The 13,126-nt window shown below is 41.5% G+C and overlaps 1 protein-coding gene across 1 annotated transcript in view; it reads left to right on the top strand.

Moving 5' to 3' along the window:
- The window catches only part of MTCL3 (MTCL family member 3), a 59,477-nt gene that overhangs the window by 38,540 nt on the left and 7,811 nt on the right, over nt 1-13,126 (top strand). Inside the window, exons 5-6 of the mRNA XM_065911391.1 lie at nt 940-2,121; nt 3,748-4,052. Coding sequence (XP_065767463.1) covers nt 940-2,121; nt 3,748-3,858 — 1,293 coding nt within the window. The 3' untranslated portion in view covers nt 3,859-4,052. The remainder of the gene's footprint in view (nt 1-939; nt 2,122-3,747; nt 4,053-13,126) is intronic.

The following is a 13,126-nucleotide window of genomic DNA, read 5'->3' on the forward strand; positions in this document are numbered from 1 at the left end:
TTGCACTTTATTTCTATTATTATTACATCAGCTCCACCTCAGATAATCAAGCATTAGATCCCAGAGGTTGGGGACCCCTGTTTTGTAGGATCTACTCCATCACTCTTTGATCAGGCAGAACCAGTTCTATCCTTTCAGACTGATGGGGATACATCACATTTTAAAAGTGATCTAGGCAGAACCAGTTTCTTCTTGGATGGACCATTCCTGTGTTAAACTTTACCTATGTTAAAGGCTTTAAAAACAATTCTCCCTTGAATAAAGATGGAGGATAAATTATTTTCTGTATGGCTGCATGATCATGTGCCTAACTGAGCCTCAGTGTCAGAACTGAATTCAAATTTCACCATGGTCCTCTGCCACTAATAGCCGTGTAACCTTGAACAATTTATTGAACATCTTTAAACCAGGTGTTGTAATACCTACTCCCAAATTTACTCTACACATTAAATTAGGTCATATATGTTGAGAACTTTATAAACTCTGGCCAAGAGTCAGAGCTCAATAAATGGCAGGGAGTGCATACCAACCACATCTTCCTTCCAGGGAATGTTTTACATATTTACTACAGTCCGGGGAATTCAAACCCCAAGAAAAACAAAACAAAGTGAACACTGTTGAAAATGACAATCAAAACCAGTTGTATGCAGTGGGGATATATAATTTTCTGAACAGTGATGACCACAGTTTTTCTGTTCTTATATTCCCTTCTCTTTTTGTTTCCAGCATATAATGTTGTCCTGATCTTTTATTTGCCAAAGAATTTAAATGATTTGGAGAAAACATTCAGCATCTATGTCTGTGTCTCTCCCTCTGTCTTATTAAAGCTTAATTACAAGGAAAGGGAATGATTTCTGCAGGTGTCCCTTTTGGGGATGTTTTCTTTCTTTACATGAAAAATGAGCTCCTATCCCCTTCCTCTTCTTTTTCCCAATTGAGGAGGACAATGAAGATCTGAAATGCCAGCTGCAGTTCGTGAAGGAAGAAGCCGCTCTGATGAGGAAGAAAATGGCCAAGATCGACAAAGAAAAGGACAGATTTGAACACGAGCTCCAGAAATACCGATCCTTTTACGGGGATCTGGACAGTCCTTTGCCCAAAGGAGAAGCCGGGGGCCCGCCCAGTACCAGAGAAGCCGAGCTCAAGCTGCGGCTGAGGCTAGTGGAGGAAGAAGCCAACATCCTCGGCAGAAAGATCGTGGAACTGGAAGTGGAGAACCGAGGCCTGAAGGCGGAACTGGACGACCTGCGGGGCGACGACTTCAACGGCTCGGCCAACCCCCTGATGAGGGAGCAGAGCGAATCCCTGTCGGAGCTGCGGCAGCACCTGCAGCTGGTGGAGGACGAGACGGAGCTGCTGCGCAGGAACGTGGCCGACCTGGAGGAGCAGAACAAGCGCATCACGGCGGAGCTCAACAAGTACAAATACAAGTCGGGGGGCCACGAAAGCGCCAGGCACCACGACAGCGCCAAGACCGAGGCCCTGCAGGAGGAGCTAAAGGCGGCGCGCCTGCAGATCAACGAGCTCAGCGGCAAGGTCATGCAGCTGCAGTACGAGAACCGCGTGCTCATGTCCAACATGCAGCGCTACGACCTGGCCTCGCACCTGGGCATCCGCGGCAGCCCCCGCGACAGCGACGCCGAGAGCGACGCGGGCAAAAAGGAGAGCGACGACGACTCGCGGCCGCCGCACCGCAAGCGCGAAGGGCCCATCGGCGGCGAGAGCGACTCGGAGGAGGTGCGCAACATCCGCTGCCTCACGCCCACCCGCTCCTTCTACCCCGCGCCGCCGCCGGGGCCCTGGCCCAAGAGCTTCTCCGACCGGCAGCAGATGAAGGACATCCGCTCGGAGGCCGAGCGCCTGGGCAAGACCATCGACCGCCTCATCGCCGACACCAGCACCATCATCACCGAGGCGCGCATCTACGTGGCCAACGGGGACCTGTTCGGACTCATGGACGAGGAGGACGACGGCAGCCGCATCCGCGAGCACGAGCTGCTCTACCGCATCAACGCGCAGATGAAGGCCTTCCGCAAGGAGCTGCAGACCTTCATTGACCGCCTCGAGGTGCCCAAGTCCGCCGACGACCCCGGCGCCGAGGAGCCCATATCCGTGAGTCAGGTACAGTTCTGCCTATTGCGAGCCACGGCGCTGGCGAGGCCGGTCCGCGGAGCCGCGGTCCCCGGAGGGGCGACTCCGCGCACCCACCTCCACGCCCCGCTTTAGGGAAGCCCCAGCTCAGAGCCTCTCTGGGCTTGGAAGCTCCACGGCGCACTCGTTCTTTCACCCTGTCCTTCAGACCTGAGGTTTTCGTCATCCAGTCGCTTACTGAATTAATTGTTCCCTCTCTGATCTGTTTCAGAGAGAGAGATACCCACCTCTTCCTTCCCTCAGTTTTTGTGTAAAGATGAAAGGATTTCTAAGATACATTATTATTGAAGGTCGACATTTTCAGTATTAACTCTACTGATTCTAATAGATTTTGCCGCAGGAAGATCCCGAATAGAAATCTTCAATTGCTGGTCTGTGGTTTTCGAGCTGAGACTCAAATTAAGTTTAACGTAGTTTTTACATCACTAAGTGATCAGCATTGATGCATAACTACTGGTGGTGGTGGTGGTGGCTGTATAGTCGCTCAGTCGTGTCCAACTCTATGCAGCCCCACAGACTGTAGCCCGCCTGGCTCCTCCGTCCATGGGCTTTCCCAGGCAAGAATACTGGAGTGGGGTGCCATGTCCTTCTCCAGGGGATCTTCCCAATCCAGGGATCGAACCTGTGTCTCTTGCATAGGCAGGCAGATTCTTTACCGCTGAGCCACAGGAAACCAGCGGTAAAGAAAGATGCTTTTGTGTCCGGAGCCCTCCCTACAAGAGGAGCAAATAGAAGCAGCTGTTGTACCTACCACCAGTCAAAGTAACATGATATTTATTTCTAGAGAAGATCACTGTCGGTTCTATAGCGAAGACCCTCAGGCTGGGGAAGGAGTGTTATACCTTACCCTTAAGGCAACACTAATTCCGAGAAATAGTAATAACTATTCCCAAACAGGGAAAACCAGCATTTTTCCTTCATCCTAATTGTAGAGGCACATCTGATGAATTGGACTGATCGCCTCTAGCCAGGTATGGTGGCCAAAAACCAATGCATTTTGTCAGAGTTAAGTACATAAGAAAGAGTTTATAAAACAAACAGGCAGTACTACCCTTCTGGCAAGCGGGGTATCTTGTATCCATTGGAGAACCCACAGGAGAGCAGCAGCATGCATGGCTTTTAAGGCACGCAGGAGGTTTAAATCTAAAAATCAGTTTATACACAGAAGCATGATATTAGATTAACTGCCTGTTAGTCACAACTAGAAAAATCCCAACCCTATCGCTTATTTATCTTGCATGCTGCTTTGCTTTGCTATTTAAAAAAATAAAAAGTTTTATGATAAAACTTGTTGAATTTTGACATGTTAATGATTTTTTCAATATGTGTTATATCAAATAGTTGGTTTTTAATTTCCTTGTTGCAGATTTTGAATACTTTGAGCATGTGTTTTTTTCAATTATACTCTCAGAAAGAAATAGCAATCAGAGTAAGAGAAAGTATGTATATAACAGTTGGCTTTCAGACTTTGTAAGTATATATGAGGGAGGGGTATTTATTTTAAGTTGAATGGATATGTAGATTAGTTGATATAAAGTTGTTTTAAAAATTATTATTAATTAATTCTTCTTTTTGTCTTTGCGTTTACCTTCCCAGATGTTCCAGCCTATCATTTTACTTATTCTCATTCTTGTATTATTTTCGTCACTTTCTTACACAACAATATTTAAACTTGTCTTCCTTTTTACACTGTTTTTTGTACTGTAAACCTTTCATCATTTACCATTCATTGTAGTATTTCAGTTTGTTTGTTTTGTTCACCCTTCAAGACAAGAAGTAAAAGAAGTATAATTTCTGTAGTAACCAATGCTATAAAAACACTGAAGACTGCTTATTTCTTTAAAAAGACGCATCTTCCCACTACCATATTCAGTAAGAAGCCTGAACATTAAATATTTCAGGTAAGGGTGTAAGTATGACTTCTCTTTTTATAAATCATTTTCATTTTTACCACTTTCTTTTACATTTTGATTTGTACTCTTCATAAATCACTGTAAGAATGACCATAAACATTTCCCAAGTCTCTCAATTATTTCTCAGCATTTGACTGTTATGATAGTTCAAAATCTGGGCATTCACAAGTTGGTCACATCTTAGAAAATGTATAGATTTATAAAGTGCTTTTGCTCAATTGCATCAGATTAACAAAATAATTTTGATATCCAATAAGTTTCAGTGAAAATTATGGTGAAGAAATAAAATGTGACCATCATGGAAACTAAACAATTTATTGGATGCTGGTGGTGTTCTGTCTAAAACTGAACAAGTCATTGTGATGGTGATGGTGTTTTGTCTACGTGTTTGGAAGCATGAGTGGGTTATACCTTAGATCATTGAGAAAGGGATTATCTTTGTCCTCTGCATTTGACCAGTTTCAACCATTCCGTGTTTACCGGTTTCAAACCAACCATATCTGTGTTTACCTGTTATGTGTGTGCGTGCTCAGTCACTTCAGTCGTGTCCAACTCTTTGCGACTCCTGGGAGGTAGCCCGTCAGCTTCCTCTGTCCATGGGATTCTCCAAGCTAGCATACTGGAGTGGGTTGCCATGCTGTCCTCCAGGGGATATTCCCAACCTAGGGATCGAACCCACATGTCCTGCATCGCAGGCGGATTCATTATTGCTGAGCCCTCAGGGAAACCTTTTTACCTGTTACACTTGGAGCCATATGTTGCTAATCAGGTTTGTTGCCTGGCATCCTGTCCTCTGTAATAGGTTACCACGTAGAACTGCTTCTGGAGCAGAAAATATGCTAGAAATACAGTATATGAAGTATTTTAAGTAGGAAAAAAATAGTCATTCTGTAGAATTTCATTAAATCACTGTCCAAAACCAGTAGCATAGTTCCAGTGGGAGTTGCTCTGTAGACAAACTTAACTTTGGTGAACCTCAGCACTGCCCTTTCTCCTCCTACCTAAAGTGGCCTGGATAGGTTTCCTGTAGCCAAAAGTTCCTATGCTGTCCACCTCACTGGCAGTTTACAGAGTAGAAAACTGGACTCAGTCATGCTGAGTCATGCTGATTGAGTGACTGAGAGCACTCACTGAAGTCACCTACTTAGAAATACTGGTGAGTTGGTGGATAGATAAGAAAATTTGTAATAAAATGAAGTATCTTGCCCTCAGCATAAAGAATGATATATGAAAAATCTTTGCTCTAATACAGAAGTTGGTGCGGGCCACAATCTTTTGAGTCCACATCTCTCAGCATGGATATTTCTCTTTCAGTGTTAATTTAGTAAAAAGAAAAACTACATAATAATTAAAAATTGAGTTTAACTCTTTGCGACCTCATAGACTGTAGCCTGCCAGGCTCCTCTGTCCATGGAATTCTCCAGGCAAGAATACTGGAGTGGGTTGCCATGTCCTTCTCCAGGGGATCTTCCCAACCCAAGGATCGAACCCAGGTCTCCCTCTTTGCAGGCGGATTCTTTACCATCTGAGCCACCAGGGATACCTACTCCTAATGTACGTGATTTTTAATTTAGTTTTAGTTTTTGTTTTGTTTTGGGGAAAAAAGAGACTGGGAGTGAGGAGTGGCTAACCAACAGTTAGAATCTGTCAGTACATACTTCCAGCTTTTCATCTTAAGATTTCAAGTGGTTAGATAGAGCCTCATGACAAGAACAAATGAAATAGCATAAATGCTATATTTAATCAATTGTATGTTACTTTAAAAAAGTATTTCATCTTAAGGAAAGCAACCACTTTAAAAATAAAAAACTAATTAAAAATCAGAATTTGACTGTTAGACCCTTGATTAGCCCCCAGATTGCCATCTTGGGGGCTTCCCAGGTGGCTCAGATGGTAAAGAATCTGCCTGCAATGCAGGAAACCCAGGTTTAATCCCCAGATCAGGAAGATCCCCTGAAGAAGGAAATGGATACCCACTCGAGTATTCTTGCCTGGAGAATTCCATGGACAGAGGAGCCTGCTGGGTTACAATCCATGGGGTCATACTACTGAGCAACTTTCACTTTTGCTATCTCAGAGGAATCATTTTGGCAATGAAAGTGGAACTGAAAATAAATGTTTGAGGTGGAAGTTTATATGAAGTGTTTATTGCCTTTGGACTGGAATGCAGTCAGCTAAGCAATGACTCTCTCATCTACCTGTGAAGCATCTGGTAGTTTATGGAGGTGTTTTAGGTTCCGTTCACAGTGACTGAAAGCTCTAATGGCATTTAGAGGAAAAGGGTCAGAACTTCAAATATGTGTCATTCCCAGACTCCTAGCTTTGTCCCTGTGAGGAAGCATGGTGTGCAATGCACTTGTTCACTTCAGAAATGTCATGGATATTCAGTATCCTGTGTGGCTTTAAGAAACTGGCTTTGGAATTGAACTTATCTTTACCATGAGGAGAACCAAGAACTAAATATTTATATTAGTGGTTTTCAATCCTAGCTGCACATCAGAATTCCTGGCTTGTTTTAGAACTGAGATGCTACTTCACATTAATTGAAATCCAATATATGAACCCAAGCAGATATATATATATATATATTTTTAACTCCCAAGAACCACTTCTTTAAATGTTTGAATTATTAAAATATGTATATAATGTATATACAGCATATATACCAATGTCACAGCAAACTGTGATACTAGCTATATAGAATCATGGGTTGTCTAGATTTTAATAGACCTTAAAATTCCAAGCATTCAGTGAACATCTGTATCCTCTTTATAGAGCATGTCTACCTTTGTCATATGGCCTTTGCCACAAGACCTGTAATGACAAAGCAACTCTGTTTCCATACTGCTAATAGTGTTCGAAAATTCCCCCTTTCATTCAAACAGGTTTTTGAAAGAAACAAAACTAGAGAAGAGAAATCAGAATAATATGTGTCAGAAAGGAGAACCATGATGAATATTGTGTGTGTCAGGGTCATACACACACCTGGAGATATCAGCACACGTGAATGCTGAGTTAAAACCTCAAAATGATCCCCCCCAACACATCATAACAAACACCACTTTGTCGTTACACAATCATCTCTGTCACAAAGCTTCCCCATGTGATCCACAGAGAGGATATGGTGTCCCACAAATCCACCAGGGATAACAGATGCCAACTGACTCTACCCTCCAAACCAGATAGAGCATGGATCCTTTGTTTATTTAACACACATTTTGAAGTATTGGCTGTGTTAGGTATAGAGGAAATTGAGGTTCAGTGTTTATGGTTTACAGCTTTCAACTGGCTGATTGACAGGGATAGAGATGTAGACAGCTAACTCTGACATGTATTCTTACCGAAGTGCAAAAAAAAGATTTGTGGTTGAAATTTATTCTTTATTGCATACCTGATAGCATGTTAGATTTCCCTAAGAGAACACAGTAAAACCCCTAAGCATTCTTGAATGGAAAAATACAGAAATCAGTGCAGGGGTAGGCTTCCCATGTGGCACTAGTGGTAAAGAACCTGCCTGCCAATGCAGGAGACTCAAGGGATGTGGGTTTGATCCCTGTGTCAGGAAGATACCCTAGAGGAGGGCATGGCAGCCCACTCCGGTATTCTTGCCTGGAGAATCCCATGGACAGAAGAGCCTGGTGGGTTACAGTCCATAATGGTCGCAAAGAGTCGGACATGACTGATGTGACTTAGCATGCATGCAGTACATATATCAACAATATCTTGTGACCTGAACAAGAAAGAAGAGGCTAACCAAGGGAGATTCAGGCTATCCAAAACATCAGCCTTGTCCTCAGATCTCTTGTGAAGCATTAAAGTCTTCCTGGCAACAGTGTTATTAATCTTACCTGTGGATTCCTAAGCCATTGACTTTATAGAAGAATTTCATGAGAAATTTGAACTCCGTCCAGGCTCTTTGTATATGAATCCCAGTAAGAAAAAGATGAGGGGAGATAGTACTGACTTGGAGACTCATTCCGACTCTGCCCCACCCACTGCAGAACTGATTACCCAGTTTGTGCCTGTGTGTGCACACACATCTTTATACACTGTGATGTACAATGGGAAATGCACCCAGTGTCAGGGAATTCAGGCCTGACTCTATCTCAGGGCACTGCTGGGGGCCAGTAATTGGAAGGTGGTCTCAGCAAACTACCAGCAGACAGACGTTAACCTTGTCCCTTGCCGCCTTCTTGGAACATGAGGCTGTTCTTTGAGCACCCAGGATCTAGGGTGAATGTCTTCCTTACACTGTAGGATATAGTCATGGGAAGAACAGTTAACAGAGGTGACTCCCAAGACCTCAGAAAGGAAGTCTCTGGTATATCCCTTCCCCATCTCTTTGATTCTGTTCCTTGCATGTTCTTTGTCATATAAAGCTAGTTCTAAGAGAGGAACATCCAGGCTCCTTTGTTCATGAAGAAAACACAGTCCTCCAATTATTGAAACAGGGACTCTTCTCCTATTTGCACCTTTGAAAACTGTGCTATTTAAACATCACCCTGAAAATAAATTCAAACAAACAAAAATTCCTTTGCTTGCACATTCTTGGGCGTAGGAAGGAGTGACTTTGGTAATTTGGGCGAGATTTAAGGAAAAAAGAATTCAGTTGGCTATTTTTAAGCAGAACAGGCTCAAACTCAAAACAAGGGAAAATTCAGTGCTGAGCCTGGAATGTGTATTGGCCTGCATTCCCCAGCCTTCATTTCATTCTGTGTGGTAGAGTGGGATACGATTATTTTCGTCAGCTGCCAGTGAACTTTGGAATGTCAATTTGGTCACTCAGCCTTAACTGCAAATGTTCATGTGGTGTTGGTAGCTATATTCTTATAGAATCACAGCTCTCTTTCATCTGGCAGTCATGCTTCGGGTCAGATGCTCTAATGTAAAGTCAGGATTGGAAGTGAGAAAAGTTGACACTTTTAGGGACCATTTTCAAATAGAGCGCTATCACAACCTTGCTTGATCAGAGAATAGGAGCAGCAAAGGCAATATTCGACTCTTAAAAACAAGGAAGAATCTCCACCTTTCACTTCCTACTGTCAAACCAGGTGTTGTCTCAAGGGACCTATTCTTATGTTATACCTCAGATGTTTATATATAATAAGCTTAAATATGTGGACATTTCCTGATTATTTTATTTCATTGTTACAATTATAAAAGGTTTTTTAGTTCACACTTGTATGAGTTTCTCTATAGCTAAATAGGGTACCATCCACATCCAATGTCTGAAAATAAAATTGTAAAATTTTACAAATTCACAAAATTTACTGTGTGTGTGTGCTAAATCACTTCAGTTGTTTCTGACTCTGTGGGATGCTGTGGACTGTAGCCTGCCAGGCTCCTCTGTCCATGGGATTCTCCATGCAAGAATACCCGAGTGGGTTGCTATGCCCTCCACGAGGGGATCTTTCCGGCCCAGGGATCGAACCTGCATCTCATAAATCTCCTTTGTTGGCAGCTGGATTCTTTATCACTAGCACCACCTGAGAAGCCCTAAAATTTACTATACATGTATATAATCAATGGTGTTTAGCAGTTTTTCAGCCTTTCAGAAGATATTCATGTAACTCTTTTGACTTGAGGATGAGACTATTTCTTTGAATGTTGTTGAAACCAAATTTCCTGTTGAGGATTTTTCCAGTTCAGTTCATAATATTTTACTTGTTTCAATTGTTTTTCTTTTAAATTATCAATGCATTTTTAGATATATTAAATACATAATCTTAAGTTTTATTTTGTACCAAGATAAATGTCTTGTACCACGGTTAAGGATCTGAAGTATGACCGCGGGCCTCCCTTTCTGAACCCTCATCTCCAGATCCTTTAGCGTGGCCTCCTGAAGTCATGATGCCACATTTTCTTTGCACCTGGGTATCAAGACCTCTCACATTAGCCCCTCAAAATCTAGCACCAGTCATTCAGTTCTTCTTTCTGTCTGTCTGTCTCTCTCTCTGCTCTACAGCCCACAAAGAAAACAGCTTCATTTCCCAGGCTCTGATCAAAGCTTACCTATATTGACTGTTCCTTCCAGCCCTTTTTGTGTGTTAGCTGTTCTCCTTTTCTTTTAGATGGGTTTGTAATCATGGCAATTGAATATCTATTTTCCATTGGTTCCTCTTTGCAGTTTCTAGTTCCTTGTTACAGTGCTCTACGCTTCTATTAATCATCTTTCTTAAATCCTTTAGCATTTTTTGTTACCTCATTTTTGAACTAGGAGTCAAATAGACTAGAGAGATGGGTTGTTCTTTTGGAGGATTTCTCGTGTTCTTTTTCTGAGCAAAGTTGTGACTAGCCAGTAATCTCTTCCTCTGTCAATGGCATTTTATCAGACAGTTACTTAAAATGTAATGCTGTCACTTAATGCTGATAAATCTAACATTCCTGGTAGAAGATAAAGGTGGGGTGGAAACACCCTGGGGTGGGGAGAATAGGAATTAATGTCTGTGTCCTTCAAGTTATTACACCCTCTCAATGGCCTCTCAGCCCTACTGTACTGCTGGAACTAAAAGTGTCTCAGGGTGGCCCTCTTGTGGTGGACAGGCATTCCCAAGGCCCTTTTCTGGATTGAAATGAGAGGTAGCCCTGAAGAGTCCCTGTGTCACTTAGCTTTTATTGTCATCACTATCAACATTATCATCATCCTCACTATCAACCTTTCCCAAGTCAAGAATCTGGAAATAATATAGTGAGACAAAAACAAATAATAATATAATAACAAAAACATGTAATACAGTGAGACGCCAGAAACAAATTGAAAAACTGTCAGCAAGATCTGTCTCTAGTCCTAAATAACTAAACATGTTTTTCAAATGTTTTGTTTCTTCAAAATATAGAGCAGCACTTAAAAAAGTAAAGCAGATAGTTTGAAGCTCTTTCTTTTGAATATTTCTGTCATCTGGAAATGCCTATACTTAAGCCCCATGACAGATTTGCTTGGCTAACATATTTGACATGTCGCCATCCCTCAGAATAGAGGAGACAGCCAGCATCCCATGATTTTAAGGGAAAAACATCCAGCACTGGGAAAATAGCACACTAGCTGGAACATGACAATCTAAACATGTAACTCCATGGAAAATAAATCACCCCAAATAGATTCTAGTAAGTATCGATCTCATATTTCTTTTACTAACACAAGAGTCCAGACTCTGTCATTCTACGACTCATATAACACAGGACCAGGCTTGACAGAATCAGCTGTAGAACATTATAAAAATTAAGAAACCTGGGCCTCATCACTGGATGGTCTGGTTCAGAAAGTCTCTGGAGGAGAATTTTTAAAATAATTCTTTGAGTGATTGCAGTGTACAGCAGGGTCTGAGAGTACCACTGAATGGTTCTCCCGGTGGCCGAGTGCTATGGGGACTCCCAAGAGAGGTGCTCCATATTTGTTCACTTGTTTCAGGAATACTCAGGAAGTGGGTAATCATGCTGCAGTTGCTATTGCAGGGATCTTCAGAGGTGATGGAACTGGTTGAGGACAGAGATTTGCTTTATTCTTCCAGTCCTCAGAATCCAACCCTCCACCTGGCCCAGAGTTGGTGCTCACAAATATTCATTAAGTGGAATGTTAATTGGAGTACCCAAGACCTCGCCTTAAGAATGGAAGATTAAGATTCAAGAGAGTTCTACTAAACAACTGAGATGTTTCATGAAGCACTTTATTTTATTAAATATATTTATAATTTTCAAATTAGCAGACTTTTTAAGCAGTTTTGGTTTCAGAAAAATGAGCAGAAAGTCCTGAGAATTCCTATATAGAGCACTTTAAAAATTGCAAAGGGCAGATACTATACTGTAAGGAAGGGTTATTTAAGATTTGCCACCTATAGTAGCTTCTAAATTTTAATATGCTATGACTTCAGTTTTTCGAGGTCATCCCTTCAATTTTTTCCATCTCTTTACAATAAAAATAGAAAAACAGTACCCCTTTAGCTGGCAAATATGTTTAAAGAATAAAGGAAGAAGGGCCTGAAAAACTATACAGGCAAGAAATCAGAAGCCACCCAATCTAATATATGGCCAGAGCTGTTATAGCATAAAGAGATGAAATAAATAACTACTTGTGGTGCTTCAAAATCATCCTTCAGATAGAGAACTGTAAATGAAATGTGCAATGTATGCTCAAGACAAAGTCGGTGCTTTTATCCCCAGGTTTTTTACGATCACTCAGTTAAAATTCTTTTGTCTTTGTATTCTGACCAAGGACTTATATTATTGAATGATGCAAACTTTTCAATATAAATAGCTATAGAGATAAATACTCTTTTATATGACTCCTGCATCATACTTGGAAGATGAAATATTAATATTAACCCCTTCATTTGGACTTAGAAAAAATGAGTTTAAGATTTGGCAAAGCCAGAAGTCAGTGTCTCATGCCCAAAGCTCTTATCCCTGGGTTTTATTCCTTACCTTGAGCTCATTGGAATTTTAAACTTTAAGGCACTCCCCCAGGAATTAGCAGACCTGGATTCTGTTCCTGACATTGCTGGTAAATGGCTTTGTGACCCTGAGTAAATAACATCGAGGCCTCTTCCCTCAGCTAACAAATGAGAAGCTTGACTGGACAGTTTCGGTTTTTTCTGGCTATAAAATTCTGTAAGTCTGGAAACCTCCTAGAGACATTTATGCTCTCAATATTCCTCTTTCCCCCTTTCCAAAATGTTTTAGTTTGTGGCTTAATATCATCATTTATACAGGTCATTTCAAACCCTTTCCAGGGTTTTCTGTTGTTTCTTGACAGCAGCTTGTGTTTCTACATTTACTTTAAGTATTACTATATGCATTTCTTTACATATTTGTTATACGTTGAAATAGGATTGGTATGATGTCAGATATGAATGATTCTTCCAAATTCTCTCCAATGTATAGAGCAATAATTTGAGTCAGTTTCACATTTGAAGTTTTAAATATTTAAATGAATTCAAAGTAACCTGTATTATGCAACAAACTGCATTTTTTCTCTAATGTTTTCAGCCATTATACTCCTGCTTGAAAATGTCAGGAACTTCCAAATGTCTGAATATTACTCTATGGCTGAGCATACTGGCGTCAGT

This window comes from Muntiacus reevesi, chromosome 19 (genome assembly GCF_963930625.1).
Source record: "Muntiacus reevesi chromosome 19, mMunRee1.1, whole genome shotgun sequence".
Taxonomy (NCBI): domain Eukaryota; kingdom Metazoa; phylum Chordata; class Mammalia; order Artiodactyla; family Cervidae; genus Muntiacus; species Muntiacus reevesi.